General features: G+C 29.8%; 2 protein-coding genes across 6 annotated transcripts; one reads left to right on the top strand and one right to left on the bottom strand.

Moving 5' to 3' along the window:
* Window positions 1-1890: 1890 nt before the first annotated feature.
* On the top strand, window positions 1891-19523 carry LOC140669548 (MAP kinase-activated protein kinase 2-like). Of its 2 annotated transcripts, XR_012047357.1 has the most exons (11): window positions 1891-2660; window positions 4617-4958; window positions 7039-7333; window positions 15172-15311; window positions 15400-15464; window positions 15541-15648; window positions 15913-16011; window positions 16091-16166; window positions 16340-16550; window positions 16636-17170; window positions 17438-19523. XR_012047357.1 is itself a non-coding variant. In XM_072899515.1 (10 exons), the coding sequence occupies exons 2-10, from the start codon at window positions 4924-4926 to the stop codon at window positions 16882-16884; spliced, it is 1278 nt and encodes a 425-aa protein (XP_072755616.1). In that variant the 5' UTR covers window positions 1891-2660; window positions 4617-4923; the 3' UTR covers window positions 16885-19523. The 2 variants fall into 2 exon arrangements, 1 of the variants encoding a protein (XP_072755616.1); XM_072899515.1 differs by having other exon boundaries at window positions 16636-19523.
* On the bottom strand, window positions 19409-24753 carry Edc3 (enhancer of mRNA-decapping protein 3). 4 transcript variants are annotated; one of them, XM_072899510.1, is made up of 7 exons: window positions 24642-24753; window positions 23995-24263; window positions 23220-23380; window positions 22819-23063; window positions 22575-22729; window positions 22194-22454; window positions 19409-21901 (listed from the first exon to the last, which is right to left on the bottom strand). In XM_072899510.1, exons 3-7 carry the CDS (start codon window positions 23372-23374, stop codon window positions 21308-21310), a joined length of 1410 nt encoding a protein of 469 aa, XP_072755611.1. In that variant the 5' UTR covers window positions 23375-23380; window positions 23995-24263; window positions 24642-24753; the 3' UTR covers window positions 19409-21307. The 4 variants fall into 4 exon arrangements, with proteins under 4 accessions (XP_072755611.1, XP_072755613.1, XP_072755614.1 ...); XM_072899512.1 differs by lacking the exon at window positions 23995-24263 and having other exon boundaries at window positions 24642-24713; XM_072899513.1 differs by lacking the exons at window positions 23995-24263; window positions 24642-24753 and adding an exon at window positions 23890-23989.
* Window positions 24754-26472: the final 1719 nt, after the last annotated feature.

The raw sequence follows: 26472 nt of genomic DNA, 5'->3' as shown, positions 1-26472 counted from the left end.
TAAGCAAATTATAATAGTTGTACATGAAGAGTTACAAAATGAGTTACTTAATTAAATGTAAATTTCATATTGTTAATTGTAATTATATATCTTAATAATTGTAAATTTAGTGACTACATATACGGGATATTCCAGAATTCTTCTGTTAAAGATTGTACAATTACAAAAATACTAACACTATAAAATATACATATTAAATATATTTAATATATTTTAATATTCAATATTTTATTAAAGCTTTTTATATTTGAATAAAAAAAATGACTCTAGGAAATTGTAAAAAATGGGAAGTCTGGAACGTCCAATATATTTCGAATATATTCAATATTCTGGAAACGTAAGATATATATACATAATAATGCTAGTATTAGTGCTAGTATTTTGAAGTTATATTATGTTTAATATTTACGTCAATTAATTAAATCAAATTGACAGTTTAATGTTTTTTTATAAAGTTTCCAAATTATTTTTAAGAAATTTTAAAAATATTTTTGAAAGTTTTGAGAAACATTTTTTGTTATTTTTTGCGACAGAAATTGTATTAAATCATAATATTTGTTCATAAAAGCATAATTAATTTGCCAGATAGAATTTTCGTTTAATATGGATATTGTAGGCTGATATAAGAATTAGACAATATTAAAATGGTATAATTAGAGATTAGAATTATCTAAAAAGATATATTCATGATATTGACAATTATATATTATTGACATAATGGTGATTATTAACATAATACTTAATAACAATTACATATAATTCGATGTTTGCTGACATTTCTTGCTGAGATGATCAATATTTTTATTGTTAATATTCCGAATATGATTTTAGTTAATTAATGTAGTTTAAATTTTCATTTTATTTAAAACAGTTTAAATGACTTCTTGGATTCGCTCCGAGATTTAAGTGCTCTTTGCATCTCAGTGTTATTTTGCGTCTAGAGTATATGTATTATTAGATAAGTATTGTTATGGACTTATACTGCAATAGCATTTAAATTTCGGATATATCCTTAATGGACAATATAACGAAAATTTTCGCGGATATGTTATAGAGAAAGTTGTACATACATATAAGAATGTGCCTACATAAGAAAGATATTTATGGACGTTAATTTTGTAATTATTGTTATATAAGATACGAAATATAATTGAAAGATCAAAGATACCTGAAAATTTGTTGCAACACAATTTCGTGGAAAGAAAAAGAAAAAAAATATGTACATACTTATATATACATATATACATAGATATATTTAAATTTGTCGCGAAATATATAACATATTTACGTAAAAAAAAATAAATATTATAGGTCATAGATACGTAGTTTTTTTCGTATCTATTCCTTGATCTATTCCTATTTTTTTTTATTTAAAATACTGTAATATATTCTTTTTACTATAAAATATTATAGAAATTGAAACACTGATTTATTGTGTATTTTTATCATTGAAATAAGAATCAGATCTTTAACATTGATAAAAATGACACAACAATCAGAAATATCAAAATGGATCGATACATTCATATCATAAAATTAACGAAAGGAATGAGTTTCTAGAGAAAGCGCTGTTCCATGAACGATCAAATGATATCTTTGCATTATAATGGCACGTGACGTTATTGCACGGAACCAGTGTTGGATTCACAATATTTCACAAATCACCATTAAATAAGCGAACCGTTTCAAAGTAACATATCTGATATGTTATTTTATTTAATATGCTCTAATTTACTTTTTTGTAACAAATATTTTTTTCTAGATACTTTTTTATTAAATTTCATACAAATTTTAGAGAAATTTTAACTTGGGACTATTAGAGTTATCGAATCATTAACGCGTACGAAATTAAAAAGAAACCAAAAAAAAAAAAAAAAAAAGAAATATATTAGATTTTTATTCAAGAGATTTAAAACCGCAAAAAAAGAAAATCGATTCTTCGTCGATCAAGTAAAACTGACTCCGTTGCAACGCGCCGCGTATTAATTCGTCCCTGACATCAGCCCTGCGCAATGAGTCACAGTACCAGCTAACGAGGGGGAGGGAGGGGACGAGCGATCGCGTCCCGCGTCGCCATAACCGCGCCAGTGTTTGCGGGGCGTTTTTTCGGCGCGGTTCTCCGTCTCCGTGTATTCCGTCGTGTCGCGCATAAGTCTGTCTATCGGGTTGCACGTAGCGTCGAGTCCGACAGCGATCGTTCGACTTCGACCCAACACGACGGAATGGTCGGCGAGAGAGTTGTGGCCTACCTCGTTTCGCACGGCCGGTGAATATATATCGCGTTGCTCAACATCGCGCAACGATCTCGAAAGAGGAGGTGAAACGAGGGCTCTCGAAACGAACCGGCGGCAAGTATATAGGAACAGTCGACTCGTCGCGCGCCTTCCAGACGACTCGTCTTCATAAGAGACGCGCTTTTTTTTTTCTCTCTTTCCGTTCTACCGCGTCCGCGACTAGTTTTCGACGACGATTTTTCGATTCAGTGTGTCGATTTACGGGATGCGCTATCGTGAATTTTCCCCGAGAACTCGATCGCATGTTTGATTTAATGCTACGCGTGTAAATAATGCCGGTGAGAATCGCTCGGCTACGATTTATGAGAATCATGATCCTGTGACAGGATTTATAAGTCTCGATTCTGAGAAGTGCATCTTCGACCGGTATGTAATATATTCGTTCATTGACTCCATGTTATTGATATTTTATTGATTGTAACGCTGCTTTTATCAATTCTTAAATTTTTATGCTTGATATTGTTTCCCGCAATCGATAATATATTCGCATAATTATATATTTATAATTCAGATTATATAATTTATCATTTATTTATGTTTTTCTGCTTGTTTATTTTTTCGCGTATTTAAATAAAAACATGATATCAAGCATATGATTTAAGAGCATAGTGTGGTGTAGTTATATTTATTTTTTCTAAAATCTATTATTTTGAATAATTTTTTAAAATCTTTTTACAAGATAAAAATAAATAAAATTTTTCAAATAAAACATTTTTTTTTATTTTATTAAAAAATATATTTGTTTTATCTACTATATAAAAAAGAAAAGAAAACATACTCATCGCATTTTTATTTAAAATGGATTCTGGAAATAGTACATTTCTTTTTTGTACACAAGTTTTTAAAAATAATCATTTCAATTTTTAATCTTTGCAAATACGTTTTGAGAGTAATAATTTTAATTAATATAGAATAAATTTAAAAATATTTATTAATATATTTATTAATATGTCTGTATAAAAATTTAGATTGAAATATTGGAGTAAAGATGTTAAATTCGAACTAACATTATTTCTATTGTTTTATGTTTATTGTTAGACTTTAATGTTAAGTCACATTTATTTTTTAACAAGCTTTTGTATTGTTTTTGCATTGAGAGTTATATAGCAATATTAACAGAGCATGCATTTTCATTGTCAGCTTTATTTTTTCTTACTGTGCATTTAATGTTATGTAGATGTGATTGTCATCGTCTCTATCTATATATGTGTGTATATATACATGATATTTGTGCATGACATACGATTTTCGGACAAGTAAACTTTCAAGTTAACTATACTCACGACAATCGCGTAACAAGAATTTACAATATTTTTTTGACTTTTTTGACGTGTGTTTACCAATTTGAACTCTTTAATCGATAACTCCAATTTCGTTTCATTCCTTGTTTTTCGTTAAGCTCGGACTGATCTCATCGTTGCTATTAATACACAGCATCTATTTCAACGTGTTTTGTTTTCATTCAATTTTTCCCTGAGAAATATGTAAGAGGAATGTTGCCACGGTATAAAAGATTGAAAATTAATTTATCGATTTAAGAGTTAACCACACATGTCTTTCCTCTCTCCCCTTTCCCGTCGGGATTGTCTACGATAATTCTTGTTAATTAAGTGGTTGTTGATGTGTGCGATTATGTGCAAATATATTATATATCTCTTGCTGCCGTTTGACTCTTTGCTTCTCTCTAAATTGCTTACAAACGAATTTCATTTCTTCATTGTACGATTTGCGTAACAACGTGATAGTACGAATTCGCTGTGAAAAATATATGAAAAATGTGAGCGATAAAGTTATCACTTTCGCCACTAGATTTTGATAGAAATGTATATAAAAATTTATTTTTCCCTTTTTCAATGAAATAAAATAATTGTCTTATGCAAGAGGATCAAGTTTGATGGAAAATACTTAGTCCTCTATTTATCTATGTGCAGCTATTTTTTATTTTTATTTTTTAAGCCCAAACTCTGAAAATGTCGGGCTAAAATGTGAAATAAAATGTTACTTGGAAATATTTTTCTCTGTGGGATTTAAATGATTCAAAATTATTAAAATTTCCTGAATTTCGAATGCTGAAAGATGTTAACTCATTATTAGAACCATAATAAATTGATAATAAATCATGAAAAAAACACTAGACGTGTGTTCGAAGACGCAGTAGAAATTCTACGACGATATCCGATCATTGGTAGTCCGATCATTTGTGTAAAATATTTGTTAGCTTCCGGGAAATGCTCGCTTCATTAAGCTCAATCTATGAGATGCTTTTGTGCTCAATTCATTCTCGCGGTGCTATCTAATTATCATTGGTCTCTTTATCTTCAGTTTTCAGCTCGACCTGATTATCCTTTGGCTTGACTTCCGATTAAAAAAGCAAAAAAAAAAAAAACTTCAAAGGCAAAAGACAGAATACCGTGGGTGGACTTAAAACTTACCCCTTTTCTCTACGCGCTCTGTGCGGAAAAATCTTGGTGGGCAGATTCTTTCCGTAACAACCGCACCCCGCGTGTTACTTCCACGCCATCCTTACATCTGGGAGGCTCCTCTTCTGCCTTTACGGCACGGGGCGGAGGTGATGCTTTGTCCCCTCCGACGATTCGGAATTTAACTGTGAAAATCGAGAGCCACATCGATGCCGAAGTCGGCAACTAAGTGGAAGTTCTGGAGGTCTCTTTTATTTTTATTTTTATATGCGAAAGTAACGCTCTTGAATATATGCACGTTCTCTTCGTAGCGCGAGGATCGTATGAGTACTGGTTACACCAACATTCCTGAACGATTTGATTAGATTTTTGTTATCTATCCTATCCTCAAAAAAACGTATTTTATTGTTTTCAGATTCTATTTTCTCATATTTCTTAAATAAAAAATGTGATATCACATGCTTTGATTTTTTTTCTATTTTTATGATACAACTTTAATTTGAAATTTTTTATTTAAGAAATATGAGAAAATAGAATCTGAAAACAATAAAATACGCTTTTTCTGAAAGTATATACTTTCAGAAAAAATATCGGCCTTTTTTTTCAAACGAATAATATTTACAGTTGCTTAATTTCAATATTATTTAAATATTTCTTTTGAATATTATATTTTTATGATGACTCGTAATTTTATTATTTTATTTGTGTTATATTAAATAAACAAATTGTTGGTGCAACTCCTTCCTCAACAACATATCGATGTATCATCGATACATCGATGTTGCTATTACATTTCGCGATAACCGTGCCGTTCTTTTTCTCGGATGCAAACAATAAGAGAATTCGCCCTGGTTTAACACTTGCTGTGATTGAAATCTGCTGCTCTACTAACTTCTCACAAAGGATAATCAGAATTAAAATTTTCTATCGATGTTGTGTCAATACACAATGTTTTAAATGGTTTTTTTTAAATCGTAATTTGTTTGTCATGTTTGATTTTTATTAATTTTATTTTAATGCTACTCTAAAATTTATTCTGTTATAATTGTTTTTAACGAATATTTTTAAATGTTATACGTGTTTTTTTAAACGTCACACTTTCCTTCAATAAGACTAATTTTGTGTTAGCATTTTATATTTTAATTCAATTCTTACATATGCTCTTCTTGAGTAATAAACGATATGATATATATTAACATATATTAACACTGAATGAGATAAACCTATGTCATATTAATAATTTGTTGGATTCGCAATAATTGTCAAAGTAGTACAATTTCTTGGTCTTGAAAACTTTTTCTGTAATAATTTTTTTGATGTTGCTTATAGATATTTATCTTGATGTGTTGTAGATTATACTATTATAATAATACTTTTAATTTTTATTCAATTATTTCTATCTTACATTGTAGTTATATGTAAGTATATCTAGTGGTATAGGTACCTAGTAGGGTATCTAGTAATATAATAAGATGACATGTATCAAAAATATAAGATATAATATATATTTTAAGAGTCAATATTATATAGATAAAATAATAAGAGATGGAATAAAAAATAGAAATAATTTGATATAGATGAACGAAATAGTAAAGAATTGCAAGATATATATCTACATATATAATGCCATCAGATCTTACATGTTTATTACGAAAAATTGCATTTGTAATGCGTGTAAACATTTTTATTGCAATTGGAAAAATCACCGTCGCGTGGTACTGCATTGCGGTGTACAAGTTGCACTGCGGACAAGGCAACCACACCACCGTATAAGTAAAGTTGTGTGGGTAGAGCATGTAAGTGTATATGCGCGCGAAATAACATGAATCTTGCACATTCTTCGAGGAAGGTTATGCAAACGGTTTCATTGAAACGACGACTGGCTGGCATAGTAAATGAAACGGGTATTTAAAGTTAATTTCAACCGCAAATCTTTTACAAATATGTAACTCTACATTTCCTTTGTATCGAATATGTCGCCAATGTTCTCTATCTATGTATCTGTAAGTTTAGTTATTTTCAATACTTTAACGTGTCTTTAGTTTTTCTTTAAGGAAGAATCGACTATGCGAATAATGTAAGTCTGCCGTCGATATACGCGCATATATTGACAATCGCAAGAAATGTATAGAAGTACTCAGTTCCTTGTATCTCATACATACTCGATGCACGTTATCAAGCCTATAAGGTTTTTGTTATCGGTCGCGTAATCTGGAATATTGTATTTTTCCGTGCGAAAGTTTTACGCGCGCATTCGCGACCTTCATGCCTGTCACGCGCATATGCTTCTTGCGTACATAGAATGACGCAATATTGTTTTGCAGGAAGTCCAAGAGGGCCGTTCTCGAGGAGAACGACCAGAGCAAACGCAAACGCTCGGCACAGCCTGTGGTGGTGACACAGGTGATCAGGCAGGACTACGAGCAAATACCAGAACAAGAGACTGAGAAAATCAAGACGAGAAAAACGATGGAACATCCATTGAACAGTCGCTTATCACCGAAAGTCACGCCGATTACGGACGATTATGAGATCAGCAATCACGTGCTGGGCCTTGGTATCAACGGGAAAGTCGTGCAGTGTTATGATAGAAACACGAGGCAAAAGTATGCCCTTAAGGTAAGTGCTTGTCTTAAGTCCGTAATCTTGTTTCAAATTCTTTGAGATATTGTCGCACACAAATTTAGGTATTTGTTAAGATTTTCGAAGCTTTTATTTTTTATTTATTTATATAATAATGATTTCTAGTTTGTTTTATAATTTATTTACTCGGAAAAAAAAATTAAAATATTTCTAATTTTTTTTATAACAAATGTATATGAATATTTTAATTATTACATTTATATATATATATATATATATATATATAGATTTAAAAATGTGTTTTTCTAAGAGAATTTATTACATTATATTGCCAATGGGAAGAGCTTAAGACGATACAGGAGAGAATTTATTTCCTAAAATTACGAAACTTTTCTGAATAAATATAAATTATACGTAGTATTATTAGCATTATATTTAAAAACATTGAACAGCAAATTTTTTAACGCATAATTAATAAGAGAAGTTACCGGTTCAAAGTCTCTATTAAATTAGTTTAAATAAGATTTTTTCAATAATTTTGCTTAGGTTCTCTTTAAAAACATTTTATTGAAAAACATATCCCTCATGTGTAGGAACTTGAAATAAAGAGAAACAGCTCAAAATATGCAGAGATTGAGATTGAGAAGGTTCTTAGCGGAAGACGAAGAGCAACTCGTTACAGTTTTTTTCATCCATCATGCGCCTGATGCGCACATTCTCGGTTATTTTTAAAACGTGAAAGCGACTTAAAAGCGTTCGCGAAACCAGAGGTGTTAATCCGTTTCGTTAACACCTCTTTGAAGGAGCATTGATCGGCCGTCTTCGTCGTATCGATATCTACTTGGCTACGTGAAGGTGCGATCATTGGCTAAACGATGTCCAAGCATGTTCAGACCGCGAGTCATCCTCTATTTATACCCTGGTGATTTCCCCGTTCGACGATGTCAGAACTCCAACGTATCTCCCCCCCCCCCCTTCCCCCCGAAGGTGGCCTGACTCTTATTTTACGACGGTCGAGTCTCAAAAAAATTTAATCACCACCGTGGGAGCAGTTTCTACTAAAAACTTGACGTTGCCCGTCGACGCATTCTTGCTTATCGTGTTTTTCACTTTCGTCTTGAGACGAAAGCTAGGAGAAACAGAGGTTGAAAAGCTATCGCAATCCATAATGAAATTATTCATTGTTGTTGGATTATATCTCCCTTGCGCGGCGAATTGTATCGTAAGAGGCTTCATTGTTCTGTGATAGATGTATATTTACTTCCTATATTTCACTTAGAAGCAATGTAGATAAAATTATTTTATGATTTTTCGTCGGTTTTATGTGATAAAAATTATTTCGATTAATACACATGGATAATATACAGATACAGAGTGATAAAGAAAAAGAATTTGCTGGGTACATAAAGAAGTGCAATTATTTGATCAAATTGCCATTTGAGTTATATAGTAATATTTATATTAACATATTGTCGTTAATCGATATTGTGTTATGCCATCATTATCTGAATAGTCTACCTCCTCCTTTCATCTATTTTCTGATAGGTAATACTCAATATGACATGATCAATATCATAAACTTGTATTATGTTTCGAGATAGCGTGTTTTGCGGTAACATACTAGATTAATGCAATATCTTGTCGAAATATGATTCAAGATTGCATTCTTTAATGCAAACATTCTTACAATCGATTTTTTTCTCCTTGACAAAAATATCATTTAATTAAAAAATTTCATTTATCTTGTATAATTTTTTAAAATTACTATCTGAATTATTTATTCTGAATTATTACGGTTTGTCGCGTTTCAGTGAGCATAATTTAAATAAAAAAACAAGCGTTTCGTAAATTGTATCTTTTTATAAAGATCTCATGACCTATGATATCAGCTGTAGAAATAATTTGATGGCAGTTTGACGAGTTTAATGTTGATCACAGTTGTAGATATATAGAATGCCGATGACCGATTATATGAACTTCACGTGACACTTACATGTTAACATAAGACATGATCGCTGCGATGCGTAATATCTTTTTGTTTGTGTGTGTGCGTATGCGTGTTAATATTTCCAATATTAATAATTAGTAATTAAATCTTAAAATAAAAATAATTTATATTAAAGAAACTTTTGCACCGTTAGAGATTATTTTTATAACACTTAATGAGAGATATGTAACACACATACCTTTCTTTCGAGAAATAATTTCACAATTTTTTTTTTTAATTTTTATGAAACGCTTTTTGATTCTTTTTATGCGAAAATTTGGAGAGCTGTCTCTTTTTTAAAGAATCTAAAGGTCATTAATATAAAAAACACATACGTCGCCGTTTAATACATCTTGCTATTAAAAAGAAAAGATATCTCATCACGACGTTTCTCGGACTCGTTACAAAAATAATCAGGATGTTCCACACGGAGTTTTGGAAGGACATGTTCGTGTGGTAGCGAGGCGCATTACATACCGCGGGAATTGTGTCACTATGATTTTTCGTAGCGGCACATATGACGTTGCCGTTAGGATAACAGTGACGTAAAGTGTAAACATTTCTTTCACGTTCGTGGAAGGCATTTTTTTTTCTTTTTCCACAAGCAACGCAGAAAATCCTCGTCAGCGATATTTCTTTATCAAAGCATTTAAACTCTTACGTGATTACTAAAAATATCTTTTTTTTTTTTTTACTTGTCTCAGCAGAGTGTTATTTTTTATAACGCATGTGATCGATCCGCGGAGAAAGTCACGTGCGCTTTAATGCACGGGAATCTCACGCTATCAATCATTATTTCTTTTTCCTTCTGTTGCACGTGCCATTTGTGTATGTCGTCAGCGCTTAAGCTCGCGATTATTGACTTCTCGTCGTGTTTTCTAGCAACGTCAGTCGTAAATCGCGTAAATTTTTCGAGGAGACGTAAGAATGCAACATGTATGAGTTACACGTGGAAAGCGACTGCGAGCAATATAAGTTGTGCCAAAAAAAATACATTGCAGGTTGTTCCTCCCGGCTTATATATTTGTGATGATCTCATCACTTTCCGGTGCGAAAATATGATAGTCAGTGATTTCAGAAAAGGATTGGGAATCTCGAGAGACGTTCGTCCCTCGTTGGGGAGGGCCAAAGTGGCGCGATCGTTAAAATTGGCGCAAGAGTAATAATTGTCGTATCAATCACATCAATGTTTATCAACGTAATGAATATTGATAAGTCGACCGTGAGATACGAGCATCGTTGGCATTACGTTTTTTTTTTTTTTTTTTTTTTTTTTTATTTTTAGTTCACTGCGACAACAAAACGCTGAGGAATTTGCGATACCGTTGCAGCTGAGTAATAGCATCGATTCGATCGTTTTTAACGGGAATTACGATGTAGAAAGAGAGAGAGAGAGAGAGATATGGAAGATAGATATAGAAAAATTATCAATTATCAATTACGAAAGTGTTCCCAGCTTACGCAATTTGAGTACATATATATTTGATTGCCTTCTTTTATAGAAAATATAGATATTAAAAGAATCTAAAATTTAAGGAACAAACAATATTTTAATTATTTTATTTTATTATTTAAAGATATCTTAATCTTCGCCGTTTCTTACTTGTCAATCAATTTTAAATAAAAAAAGTGATTGATTGAGTTGATATAGTCCGGAGAAACCCACATGGCTCGAAATCACTATTCGAAATCTCAAAATGTTGTTACATCATCTCACTATTACGTCGATGTATTAATGAATGATCTAACATACTCATTGTCAGTCAGTATGTATATACTGTTTCTTTATTACAGAAATAAGCGCTAAAGTATCTCGAAAGGTGCAGTGTTGATTGAAATTAATCTTATCAGTGATTCTATCCGCACTGTTCCAGTTATTGCAACGATCGATGTGCGGGTTGCATAATATCGTGATATAATATCATTGTTTAATTCTGTAAAAAAAATAGCGATTTCTCTTATACAAGGTGTTTCCAAATTCCATTATGATTTTAATTAAAATATTTCCAAGTGATCACATAAAGAAATCGAAATTTAGATTTTTAATATCTTGTGAAAAATCTCTTTCTCTCTCTCTCTCTCTCTCTCTCTCTCTCTCTTTCTCATTCAAATACTACTTATCGCCAATAAAAAGTTTGACTGTTATGCTGCTCTTATTTTTCAAGAAGAAGCAGACAGAATATTACTTAATTAAATGTCACTTAACTAACGTTTCTCAGAACGGCTCTTAAAACAATTCAGGCGGCAGAATTACGTTTTAACACGTCGCGGTGACATGCATCGACGACACTGTCATATGCGAGTACCGATGGCCTCCACGGTTTTAATGCCCGACCGTTAAAAATTCAATATATTTGTCGACGTCATGTCGCATCGTGTCGTTGCGAGCCAGTTTCTCGCCGCCATTAATTCGCTCTCGTTGATTGATTACTAGCTGTCAGCCGGCCAACATTTTCCGCTTGTCAGTAGTCACATGTGCCGTTTTATATTATCTGCTTACGTCTTGTTAGACGCTACCGTTCTGTATACATATGTGCGTAACAGGAATTCTCGTCTCTAGAAAAGCATTACATCTTATCAACATATATATATTTATCTTATCAAAACACACACACACACACACACATATATTATATATATATATATATATATATATATAAAATTGTTTTACTTTATATGTGTATATGTGATTAATATTATATGCACGATAATAAGGAAGTGTATAGTTATGACGATGACGAAATCACGACCGATTGAGTTTTCCATGGTCAATTCCGCTTGACTGACGCGTTTGACCCTGTAGTAGACGTAATAGTTCAATAGAACTGTAAGGAAGAAGGAGCGATCGATCGAGCGTTTCCACGAGCGTGACGTAGTCGCGCTGCATCGGATTACGTTGTTGGCTTTTATAGCCAAGCGTGTAAAATCCTCAGCACGCACTACGAGCATAATAATCTGATATGTCGCCAGGAAAGCTATCGGAGTGACAATTTCGCGCGTCTATCTGTCTACTTGCAGCGACGTGATTTACACGAGTTAAGAAGTGCTAATCTCATTAGCATAGCTCCTTGCACAAAGTCCAGTATATTAGTTTTTGACGCATGATCGCTTTGGTATTTTTACTGACACGCCTATATATAAGATGGATGATTATGACAGAAAATTTGCTAGCGATTGCAATTCATTGAGTAGCGGAAAATTATTTTCTGTTAAAATCTACTTGTTCAAAATAACTACTATTAAGAGAAATAAAAAAAAAAATAGCTTTTTCTATTTTTCATGATTTTTAATCTCAATCGAATTTTGCGTTTTATTAATATATTAATAGTGTAAGTGTTTATACATTGTTTATTCATACGAATGAGTGACGCCAACACAAAGTAGAAATATACGATGTTCCAGAAATATGTATTACCAGTATCTCTCTCTAATTATAAATATTCTAATTATAAAATATACGAGGAACTCTCTCTTTCTGTGCATATTATAAGATATATATTGATATTCAGTATCAGTATATAGATTTCTCTATTAATTATAAACAAGCTTTCTATTTTTTAAATCAATTTTATATTCAATTTCGACATCAATATTAAATCTGATATGTCAATTTTAATATTTTTACATTTAATTGCGTATAAAATTTATTATGTAATGTTGCGTATACAGTTTTCTTTTCCAACGTAAACAAGATTTTTCCTCTCGTAAAAGCTCCTATTATTAGCAGTCTCTCCTACTCGAATTAGGCACAAATCTTATGAACCGGTTCTTTAACTCTCTTTTCATATCCGGCTCTCTTCTCTGTATATATTTTTAGGTCACTCAAACCACGCGAGTCATTATCTTCTTTTATTATTAATTTCCTTTTAATGTCTCCTTTTGTATAAAAATGCTCAAACTTAAAATTAGAAATATCAAACTCTTTTAAGAGTTGATCAATGAATTAATTAATTTCATTCGGATTTCATCAACCAATTTAATTTGAAGAATATAAAGAAAAGCCGTACTTTTCTTTATGAAAATTAAGTTTAGATACGATGATACTACACTAATCTAGTTTTAGTCTCTCGCGTCACAATGAATATTTCACAATGAATATAACTTTAAATTGGGAAACCCATATTCTCTTGCGAGAGAATCGTGTGGATTTTTAATATGATAATATAACGTGTTTGTATAAAAATGTTGTTCATTACTCATTTCCATAATGTCGCATAAATTAAACGGTATATTAAGCACGCGATTTATGAAATCGCGTTGAGACGTTAATGAATTACTTCTGTTGTTTAAAAACGACATACCGTTCATCTCCAGGATAAATGTATAAATGACACGGTTATTTTAGGTTCCCACCGCGTCACAATAGATGGGTAATTCATATAATTGTCCGAGAGGATCGTATACTCTTCAAAAGGGCACACAATTACGTGCCCATTTAGAGTGTGTAAGCTACGCATGTGCGTATAACTACAAGTGCTCGATAAATTTTGAATGGCAGGCTATTCGGTATAATTGACTATACTAAGTTATTGTACCACCAATCATCAATAACTTACGTGTCATTCATTTTTATATATCGCACAAAATTCAACGTTTCTTATTATAGTGTGTACTTCAATCTATAAAATATATGAATTGTATAATAGTAGAATGTCTGTAGCAGTTTATGTAACTAATGCGATGATTGATAAACATTCAGTCATATATTTCCGATAAACATATATGATTAATGATATAAAAAAATAAATTAAACATGGAGATATTGTATGTGTGCATGCAGCGAAAAAACAAATTTCGCATAAGTTAATAAGATTTTACATGTTTTACATCGGAAAATCTTATTTGATGGTTATTTTATATTTCAATAATTTAGAAAAATTTTTAATAACTTAGACAAATTTAAAAAATAGATTTTTTTAATTAAGATATTATAAGAATATTATAAATAATCAAAAAAAATTTTTTTTTTTTTGCAAACTTTTGAAAAGTGTATAATTAAACTGCACTTAATTTAAAATTAGTAATAATAAATAAAATTAAATAATAAATAAAATAAACACGGGAACTAACAACAAGTAGCAAAATAACTTTTATCAGTTAAATTTGCATCGATTATTATACCATAATTTTAATTAGAAGTTCGGCAGCAAAAAATTGTATTTAATGTTGAAAATCGAGAAATCGTGCTTTTAAAAGTGATAAGTTTATCATCACCTATGTGAAACTTGTTTTTTCCCTGCATGCATATACAAATATTAATTTATTTTTTTATATCATTAATCGTACGTTTATCGAAAATATATGTTGATTGGATGTTTATCAATCATCGTATTAGTTACATAAACTGCTACAGATGTTCTACTATTACGTTTTATTAGAAGAACGGCGTGAAAAAGATATAAAAAAATTTTATCTAGAAAATCCCTACAATGACATAGCGCGATAAACATAGTCGCAAACTATGAGTCAAATCGTACTTGCAAGAGTTAACCTGCTACGATGATGTACATACATGAAACTGAATCGTGATGCGAAATATTGATAAGAGTAGCTAATTGATGATTTTGAATTTAGCAAGTCATTTATCAAGATCTTTAATAAATTCGCTTACTGTACTCACAAGAACTTTATATATGTAACAATTATAATAATTTTAATATTGTACAATATATTTAAAATAAATTTTAAGTACATATATTTAGTCTTTTTTCCATAGTCATTTTTAATAGCAGTATAAAAATTTATAACATATTTTCAAAAAATATTTATGTTGTATTTAATTATTAATTAAAACCTTTTTTTAATTTGCTCTTTATTTTTACAGTTTGATAATAGATTTCTTTCTGTTAAAATAAGCATGTTGTATTAAATTGCATATTATTTACAGGTCTTGCATGATTGCGCAAAGGCACGAAGAGAAGTCGAACTTCACTGGAGAGCATCTAACTGTAGACACATAGTTCAAGTAAAAGATGTATATGAAAATTCCTACAGTGGAAATAAATGTCTACTGGTAGTTATGGAATGGTATGTAAATAATACTTTCCTTTTTTAATGCAACGGCGATTGTTTACTAGTATAATTCTTTAAATTTATGTTCAATTCTTTTTTTTAGTATGGAAGGCGGAGAGCTATTTCAAAGGATACAAGATAGACAGGACGGTGCCTTTACTGAAAGAGGTATAGCTTGATTTTCCAAATTTGTCAAATTTTTGTTATTTTTAGAAACTACATATAGATTGTATGTTTTTTACAGAAGCTGCGCAAGTGATGTATGAGATTTGTGTCGCGGTAAAACACTTACATGATATGAACATCACTCACAGAGATCTAAAACCTGAAAATCTTTTATATTCTAAACCCGGTAAATTATATATGTTTTAAAATATTACTTACGTTATTTGTGTGTTTTTTCAAAATCAACAACTTTAAGACATCTTTAGCTCACAATATTTTATAAGCTTAAGAGAGTTAATCACTTGTTATCTGTAGGCCTTGAAAAGTTATGACTGCAAAGATTACTTTTACGATAATTTTATCTACATATACATTCCAAAAGACTAACAGACAAATATTGTCATATAAATGAATTATATATTGTTATATATTGCGATATATTGCTTTCCAGATATCACTGGAATTTTGAAACTCACCGACTTTGGATTTGCCAAAGAAACACATTTAAAGGACACGTTACAGACGCCATGTTATACACCTTACTATGTTGGTAAGTTTATACATTTGAGTATGTAAATACATTCATAAAAATTAAAATCTATAACTTGTTTTTATTTCCGGATTTTTAGCTCCGGAAGTCTTAGGACCAGAAAAATATGATAAGAGCTGTGATATTTGGTCGCTGGGAGTAATCATGTACATATTGTGAGTATATATCATTATACGCGTTTTAAATACGTTTAATTTTACATTTAATTATTTTATCAATTATTTTTTCAATTATATGGCACTCTCAGTGCTTAATGATTCTTATTCGTGGATTATAATTAAAAATATACATTACGAGAATGTATTTGTAAAATTATCGCTATTTTTAGATTGTGCGGTTTTCCGCCATTCTACAGCAATCACGGATTGGCGATTTCTCCCGGGATGAAAAAAAGGATCCGATTAGGACAATACGATTTTCCCTATCCAGAATGGGCGAATGTAAGTCAAGAAGCGAAGAACCTTATTAAAGGCATGTTATGTATTGATCCAGCGGAAAGATTACAGATCGACGATGTGATGCGTAACAACTGGATCGCCGTAAGAACATATTTTATAATATATCCACTTTATATCAATTCTCTTTATATTTTTTTCAAGAGATATCCATTCTTTTTCTGTTTAGAAATACACGGAAGTACCCGCTACTCCCTTACATACCGGACGTGTTTTACGTGAAGGAGAAGAAATGTGGCCTGAGGTGCAGGAGGAGATGACGCGGTCGTTGGCGACGATGCGCGTCGATTACGATACGGCATGTCTGAAGCAGCTTGATCATACGAACAATCCTTTACTGAATAAACGACGACGCGCGAAACAGTCCGCGAACAGTACAACGGTACCACCGGCTGCCAGTCCTACACCTGCTTCCTAGGAAGAGGACAGTATCAGAACCAGAAGGAACTGGACTTTTTTTTTACGAAGATGTGTCAGATACAGCATGGTCGTAACAAGGATCATTCTCTGACTGTTGCATTTCACGAAGCGAAAATAATTCCGGAGTAGAGTAGTAATATCTATCGAAAGGCTTAAATCATATGTATTGCACGCACGCACTCTATTACGCTTATTAGCGTTTGATCTATTGAAAGTGAGAAACGGAATTTTATTAGATCAAAAACAATAAGACACGCAACAAGAACAATATTGCTCCAACGAATGTAAGTAACGATGCCTTTTTAATTATCAAACGATATCACAGTCATTCTTGACTGGAAAAAAACCTATTTAAAAGATAAAAGTACTAATTCTATGAGAGAAATATGCTATATTAGTCAACTATAGAACTGAACAACCGCATACATAACATGTAGGCAAAAAGTAAACATTATGTTATCGAGTTATTAATATCATAATGTTTGTCATTAGCTCAATTTTCATAAAAAAATTAATAATTATCATTATTTGAATATATAATGACCTTTAAGCTCTATCAGACTGCCGACTTTCATCTGGCCAATCACAACGAGGCGCCGACGTCAATCTACTTGTTGATTCAGCGACTCAAAGTCGCAATCGGCAGTCGGATCGGCCTTCGTAATCGATGCGGGCTTTAGAAGCATTAAAAAAAAATTTGCCGAATCATTGAATGGTATTGCTGAATGTCTTTTCATTCAAATTCTAAACTTGATAAATCATAGCTAAGAAAATATCTAAGAATGAAATTTTAAAAATATTACTTTCTTTTCTTTAGTAAAATTCATCTTATTCTGCCATACATATTCATTTAAAAGAAAGAAATAAAGAATAGCTTATTACATTGAAAGAATCGAGAAATTTATTTTTCCAAGAATTTGTTATGTATAACTTCAACAACTAAGTTCAAAAGTCAATAAATAAATAGTAACTGGCTCTTTTAATCTCATTCATTCAAATATATGAAAGAAAATTACATTATGATGTCATTGAGCCAAATCTTATTTTATATGTTCTATAAACATATATATATATATATATTCTAAAATAGGTGCCGACCATTAAAAACAAAGTTTGACTTAATCAGAATTCTATAAAATCTCTATGCAAAATATAAACATGATAATATGAAAATTTTATTTGTATATTATTAAGACTAGCTATATATATAGTTTTACTCACATACTTATCAATTGTTCTAAAAAATTTACTTGCTGCCAGTGTATAATCAAACATATGCAATGCCTATATTTTCATCAAATTTTTAAAACATAATTAGGATATTTTTTTATGTAATATCGTACTATTTTCTGCCCGTCCACAGTCTATTTTATAAATATGTGTAAAAATTTTCATAATTATTGTATTCATATTGATTCATCAAAATTTTTTGATTTTTTTATACTGGTACAATTAATTTAGGCATTAATAAAATCGAATTACTTGTATTCCCATATCTATTATTATTAATATCTTTAATATGTATGATATATATGTTTAATTATATTAACATATATTTGGACTTTACTTAGAATTTTAATCACAACAATTATGCTTGAGAGAGGCTGAATATATTTAAATGATTTAAGTCTGCTCTTCATTTAAATCACAAATATCATATTTTAATCAAGAACAATCGAGCGCTACAAAAAAAAAGTAGATATAGCATGGTACTGTCATTAAAAATAATAAATGTGGAAATTCTATATATTTTTACTTAATATTATTCGAACCTATTACGTCTATGATTATATAGAAAAATCGTTAGAGTTTCAAAAGGTTTAGAGCCTAAATAAATTTAGTCAACGAATTTTCAGTATCTTAAATATACAGCGTGATATTCTATGAATTATAATACAATTAATGACTGGTAAATTAAACGAGATAATGGAAGAGTTTTACGTGCCTATAATTTTAATCAAAATCAAATTGTCATATTGTTATGAATACATTATAGAATATTTGCGCACGCGATAATTATCAATAAAATATATGATATATAAATATTATAAGTTACTACTCTGCGTAATAAATATTACGCAGAGTAGTAACTTATAATATTTTTAAAGGGAGTTATTTTCTGGGTATATATTTAACATGATATATGTATGTGTATGTGTGAGAGATATATTTATGAAAACTTATAGGATGAGTTATTCAAAAAAAATTCCAAATTAAAATATATATGAATAATATAAGTTTTTAATTGTATAGAGTATACACACAGTTCCTCGTGTTCTATATTGATTAAATTAATTATATTCATAAATAATGAAATAGCACAATTCATACATGGTAGTTCAATTTGGACAGTTATATAAACGAGTTCATTAGCAAGATATTTTTATAATAGGTCAAAGGTTCGTCTGTTAGACCTACATTTACAAAAAAAAGAATAGACAATAATTGAACAAATTTTTTAACATCATCATTACTTAGTTATTTGTCCAATTGCAGTTCTCTGTATCATAGTGATAAAATCATGTATTTTTAACATGTGACGGCGCTACAAATTTCCATAGGCTGTACGTTTACAGAAATATATGTATAATCATATAATGTTACAATTAAAATTACAGAAAATATTTTATATCCATATTTTAATATTTTTTTTATTATTTATCCTGTTCTCTTCGCAAGATCTATTCATTTAACATTTGTTATTATGCAATTATTATCAGATATAATTAAGTTAATACAATCGATACTGATAAAATTCTAATGTTAAAGTCCATCGTATTATTTATGAATTTTTATTGTATATATAATCACGTTTATAATTAAAATGTTTTATTTCCGAATTACTAAAGAACAAAGATGACGTGATTATCAGAATTACTTAATATATTCTTTTTGATTATATCTGATACAGATCATAAAATATAACGTGTAATTTACGAATTGCTGAATTAGAATTTTGTTTATTTCATAAATATACAATACCTTTTTAGGGCTCAATTATCAAATGCAATACAATTATCGCATTAATTATTACTTATTTAATATTCATTATTAAATGTGTCTTATATATAACAAATACATATTTTCAAATGAATCATCCAAATAAATCCTAAAAAAATGCTTTAATGTATTCTGCAATATTTAGTTGATTTAGAAATGGACATAAACTGTGTGGAATCATTTACTATCGATTTCATTTAAGATTGTATGTCCAAGAAACTTATATTATGCAGATTTCTAGAGTTACAATTATGTATTACATAAATATGTGACTGTCAAGAGAAAGCACATCCTATGCTTTATTATAAACTGTTCAAAAAATCAGTACAAAAAGGAACACAATCAAGTTTCAGCACATATAGATAGAGCTACTTTACATAATGCTCAAGATATTTTTCGTGTATGTTACAATAATGGCTATTATAATCAAAATACAAATGAGAATTGAAATAATATTCAGTACACATGTGTGTGAACGACAAGAGCTTACCAAATAAAGATTAAATGTGCAAATATAAAACATTGTCAATCAGTTGAGACCGTAGAACGGATGCACTAATTAAGTATCACGAATATTTCTAACAATTACATAAATAGTATGTTATAAATTATTAAAAGTATATAGATTTTTTCTATGTGTGTTTACAAGTCACCGTTTAATTTTTTCCTTTTTCTATTATTAATTTTTCAGCACTGTAAATTTTCCATGTCATACAAGAAGATACCGTAAGTGATTTTAATTACATTTACAAGATTCTCATTAAAATTATCAAAGGAAAAATTGAAGATAATTCTGAATCATGAAGATTTATCGTAATTTAATTTCCTGCTATAATTTAATATCTTACTTTTTTCTATTTCACTTTGCTTTATTAATATAAATTATAAATACACTGTGCGCAAAACAGTGTATTTTTTATTCAATTGTATCAAATTGTATGTATGGAATTATATCTGTAAGGAAATTATTTATATATTCTTTATTTGATGATGTATTACATATTTAACGTGATAATAATTCTATTAGAACGTTTGTGATACTAAACAAATTGTTTCTTTCACAATTTCACAGACAAAATATCTATTTTTTTCTGTTATATGTATTCCATGTAATTAAGAGCCTTTAAAATACAACTTTTTAATTATATAATATTGGAAATAGTATGCATTATGTTTATGTACTGCAGCCAATTCGCAGATATTGTACAATTAATGCAAAAAGTATTATAATTCACCATGCTCTAAAAGTTTGTCTAAAAGTTTATATCAAATGCCAAACTATATATATATGTATACTCTTTAATTACAACTCACTGGGCCCCGGAAGTAAAATATTTCTCTGTATACAAGGTTCACAAATCGCACATATGGTAAAATGAAACATCCGTTCAAGAAGACACAATGTGATTTCTAAGAATTTGCTAAGAGTTATTGGAATGTAAAGGAATCACGAACTTAGGACCGAACGGCGATTTATACGTGATGCCGACGTCAGAATATACCTTGTTTGGCAATGCGAGATTGCACAGGTACAATCTACCATTGTCGACACTGTGTGACAATGGTAATGCACCCAATAAACTGAATTTACTAAGAATACCGGGTGTACCTGTCGCTGGTGGTTCGATAGCGAGTACGGGCGCGCGGTTACTGTTCGCCCACCTGGCTATTGGCGTGATTATCCTTGGCGAATCTTCGTCACAAAGTGCCACGAGTATCAGATCCACCAGTGACGGAAGATTCTTGACTTTAGTCTCTACTTTATTCTCTGTTAGTCTGTACAGCGACAGCTCCTGCAGAAGGAACACGTCCTCCGCGTTTTCCACGAACACGATCGTCTTAACGCCGTGACTGGACAATTGTCGAGCGCAATTAATACCCGCGGCGCCAGAACGATGCGGTCCGCAGAGTGCGACCACAGTTGGCCACTGATGTGCATTGTTCGGATTTAGCCGATGACTTCCACCCAATAATTGGAGGATAAGCTCAGTACCAGCGCGACCGAGAAGTTCCACCTTTCGAAAAAAAAAAATTGAAATATTTAATAAAGACATAGTGTATGTATAAAAAGCTTAACGTATATATGATTAAAGTTAAAGACGAATGTGATATTAGTTACGCTTTAAAAATCTCTACCACTTCAATCTGTAATAACTTTCTTATCAAAGTACTGTAAATCGTTCCGTTAATCTATATTTAGTTAGATATTTGATCTTTAAATTTCATCACATTACTTATGCAGAGTTTTTCTAATTATTTGTAGTGTGGATTATATAAAAACAAAAAATTGAAAATGTCAATACAAACCCTACGTTCCCAACTTATTCCCAGTCTATCTGCTGCACCTATCAACTGCCGATGAAGATTAAGAGTGATGCTAGGAATTACTAAACCATTATCTGTAACATATTCCTTTTCATTAGGACAAGGCACCACAATCTGTCTAAGTACTGTAGGTTCGGATACAAGAATGTTCTCATCGGGTCGGTAGATAGCTGTAGTACCCCGGTTGCTTTCTGACTGTCTAACAATATCCGGCTTTAAGGAATTAATTTCTTGCCAAACCGCCTGCATAACAAATCATAATTACATTAACATAAGCACATTATTTCAAACACAGATATCAAGTTCTCTCTCTGTAAAATAATGTAAATTAAATAATCTTTAAATAGTAAAATAAAACCGAACCTCTTTATTAAACAATGCCAAGTTCTTTTCAAAATCAAAATCTTGTTGTAAAGACTGATCAATTGGGGTACCGAAAGTATGCTCGTCTCTTTCTAGCGCTCTTTGTTTATGAGTTAATCTTTTGGAAATGGATTTGTTAAACGCATTATTTTCGACTGCAAAATTTAAAAAACGTATTGATATTATTACACATATATGTTGCAGAGACATAAATACATATATTTTATATATAGTAATATACTACCTGGAGCAATTTTCCCATTTGGAGTTTGTTCTACTTGCTGCTGGTTAGGTTCGACTGGTTTCTTTAAATTTATTTGTGAATGACAACTTGTCGCTTGAAGTATAGGAACGCATTCTGAAATAGATCGCCCAGCCCTTTTGGCAATTGGCCTTTTTACAATCACTTTACTCTGTGGTTGTATATCATTTACATTAGTTCCTGCTTCTTCGGTCGATATAATCTCAACCTTTTGTATATCCTTTACACTAAAAGAATAACATTCAATACATGTGCTTGTATTAATTAACATATTATTGCAATCAATAAAGATTCAAATTTAACTGCATATCGATACAGAGGATTTATTATTATTCTTTATTATTATCATATAATATAATCATTAATATACAATGTAAATTTACCTTAAGTTAACAATGGATGAAGTATGCGGTATGCCATTGCAAAATGGTTTTGTCAGTGTCAGATTATTCTTATTTAGATCAATAATTTTGCCTTGATAAGTAATATCATCAATACATTTTACAGAAACAGTACAACCCAGAAACTGCTCAGACATTTTTATCTGTAATTGCATGTAAAAAATATAGAGGTTAATCTATATAGTTTTCATATTTGGTATATAATTAGCATCAATTATAATACTGCAAATCAAATAAAAAAATTTTATAATTTGTCAATAATGATGTATAAATTTTCGTTTAGAATATGACATAAGAAATGCGCTACAATTTATATTAGAAAAATAATTCATTTATTTTTCTGACGATTTGTAAATTAATTGATACACATATATTGTAAAAACAAAGATGAAAATTATATTAAGTAGCAATAGTGTTCTTTTTTTCTCCTTATAGATGCCTTAAATTTATTGTTTTATATTATTTTATACATTACATCTGGGCCTGTATATTCTATCCTTTCTATTCATATATCAAAACGTATATTTTAGAGTCTAGATAAATTCTTTCAAAGTTACAAAACTTTTAGCAGTGATATAAATTACAAGTTCAACATGTAACGTAAATAAATTAATAAATATAAAAGCAGATGTATATACAACACAAAAATTACCGATTTTTTGTCAATAGAAAAAATATAATTTCAAAGCTAATAGTTTTAGGTTAAAACCGTCTAACAACTGTTGAAAAAAAAAAACTGTAGCAAATATTTACATACCCAAATGAAAAAAGATGGAAGTAAAGATGCTTAGACGACGAAACAATAAATCACAGCAACTGGTTTAACGATTTGAATATTGCGTACTAATTTCTGTAAGTCGGCGTGTATAACGAATATCGTCGCCCCACATGTGATATATATCATCTTATATATAATGCGCGTGGTTGTGATTCGTGTTCATACTATATATTTAGCTTTTTATTTTCACGATAAAAGCTTTTTATGGATATGTTTCTCATCATAATAAAATATGTATAATTTTGCAACTAGTTTGTTAATAATTTTAAACAACAATTAAAATCCTTATTTTTTTCCAAAGGCAAATAATATACATATATACATATAAAATTCAACATTTATCAACAACAGCGGCCAACCATCTGATGTTATTTTAATCCAAATTTTATATCAAATAATAAGTTAAATTTCATTAATAAATTCACTGACGAAATAACTCTTAATTGTTAATAATAAATGATAAATTAAAAAGTGCAAAAGTAAAGTGCCGAAATTCACGTAATTGTAAGAGAATTAATATTAAAATTTATAAAAAAAATAAATTTCATAATTTTTAAAAGTCTAATAAACTCCTTATGTACGTAATTATCAACAAGGCCGTAGATTTGAAAATTATGTTTACATACCTAATTATAAGCAGAGAGAAGCCTGAGAGTGGTCATCCCCTCGATTTAGGTGCGACCGCAATTCAAGACGCCTCTATGTCCATAAAAAATGGACATTGGAACTACATAGCTATGTCCACGAAACTTCTCAGAGGATAACACGCTATGTCCACAGATTATGGTTCTGTTCCGTGCTATGTCCACAAAATTTATTATTTTGCTTATTTACTTTCACCCAAAAATAATTTGTTATTTCTCTTCACTATAAATATATATGATTTAGAATTTAAATCAACGCAACGTGTTATATAATTTAATTTAGAAATTTTAGTTCGTTATAATATATGTTTGAAATATTGTATTTTTTTATATATAGTTAAGTATTTCTAATTCAAAAACTAAAAATTATTAATAGAGATATTTTGTTTCTTGCTATAAACAATTAAAAGATTGTTCAAAAGAGTGAGGATAGGTTGCGCACAATTTGGAGAAAAATCATTGAAAATTAAATGTTTATTAATTTTTAAAAATAAGTTTACAAATTTATTCTTTGATAAGTTAAGCATTTTTCATGAATAACATTTTAATATATATACTATTTCTAAAATAAGATAATGTACAATAGTTTTTTCAGAGAGGTGAGATTGCGTACTTGGATAGAAGAGAAGTAAAAAAAATAATTTTTAGTTTGAAGACACAAATGTAAATTACTTATTTCTATCAAAAGTTATCAGAGAATTTGTTTTCTTACTACAATAAATAATAATGATAATAAGAATAATAAATTAAAAAATAATATAAAAAATTGTTCTATTTAAAAAAAATTAAGTAGACTGAAGTCAAAAGAGAAAATACAAACAAAAATATAATATCTTGCAAAAAACAAAAACTTATATATTTCATTTTAGATATTTTATTCTCTTCATTTTACGTATATACGTCTTTATATAAAATATATTTACATGTAGATAAAGTAAAAATATATTTACATGTAGATAAGGTAAAAATAAAAAGAGTATTTTTGTTTGATTTGAAACTAATTGAATAAATTAGTTTATATTAATCTCTCATTAAAATAAACAAAATCTCTACGCAAAACTTTCCTAACATTTTGGGCAAATTATCCTTATTAGGTAGGAAAGATTGCACATTCACGTGATCGGCGATAGAAATTTCCACAGTGTTTCAAAACTTTATGAAGTATTAATCTCAACAAAGAAATATCTGAGGAACTACTGCATTTATTTAATAATATTCAATTAAAATATTTCTTATGAAATTAAAATATTTCTTATGAAAATATACAAAACATTTCTCAAAGTTCAAGCATTCATTTTTAACAAATCAAGCCGAAAATTGTAAATAACACACTAATAACTACTTGAATCAACACAAAAGAATTTAATGGAAGTTTTTATGAATGATATTTAAGCTCCTTACATGAATGCACATCTTAACCTACTGGAATTTTAAAATACACAAACTCTTCTATCGCGTAATCTCTTCTGGCTTTATCTTATGTAATTGAAGTCGCACGTTTCTTTATATTAATACAAGTATTTCGACAATCTTTTCACTTTTAGCACGCAAACTGATAGATTTTTGATCATTCCAAAATGTCTGTTTTTTACACAAACCGAAAAGCATAAATATTTTAATAATATAATATAAACATTACAGCACAAATCGAATAGTAATCGAATAGAAACATATACTAATAATACAAATTTAATCAAGGAACAATTAAGTACATTTTTTAATAAATCTATTATATGTGTATCTATTTCCTAGGGTAATTAAAATAATATAATAATAATAATTAGTTTGCAATAATAGAATTATTAATTATCAC

Source organism: Anoplolepis gracilipes, chromosome 9, assembly GCF_047496725.1.
Source record: "Anoplolepis gracilipes chromosome 9, ASM4749672v1, whole genome shotgun sequence".
Taxonomy (NCBI): domain Eukaryota; kingdom Metazoa; phylum Arthropoda; class Insecta; order Hymenoptera; family Formicidae; genus Anoplolepis; species Anoplolepis gracilipes.
Note: the sequence above shows the minus strand (reverse complement) of the source record. Positions and strands in the feature narration are given on the sequence as shown.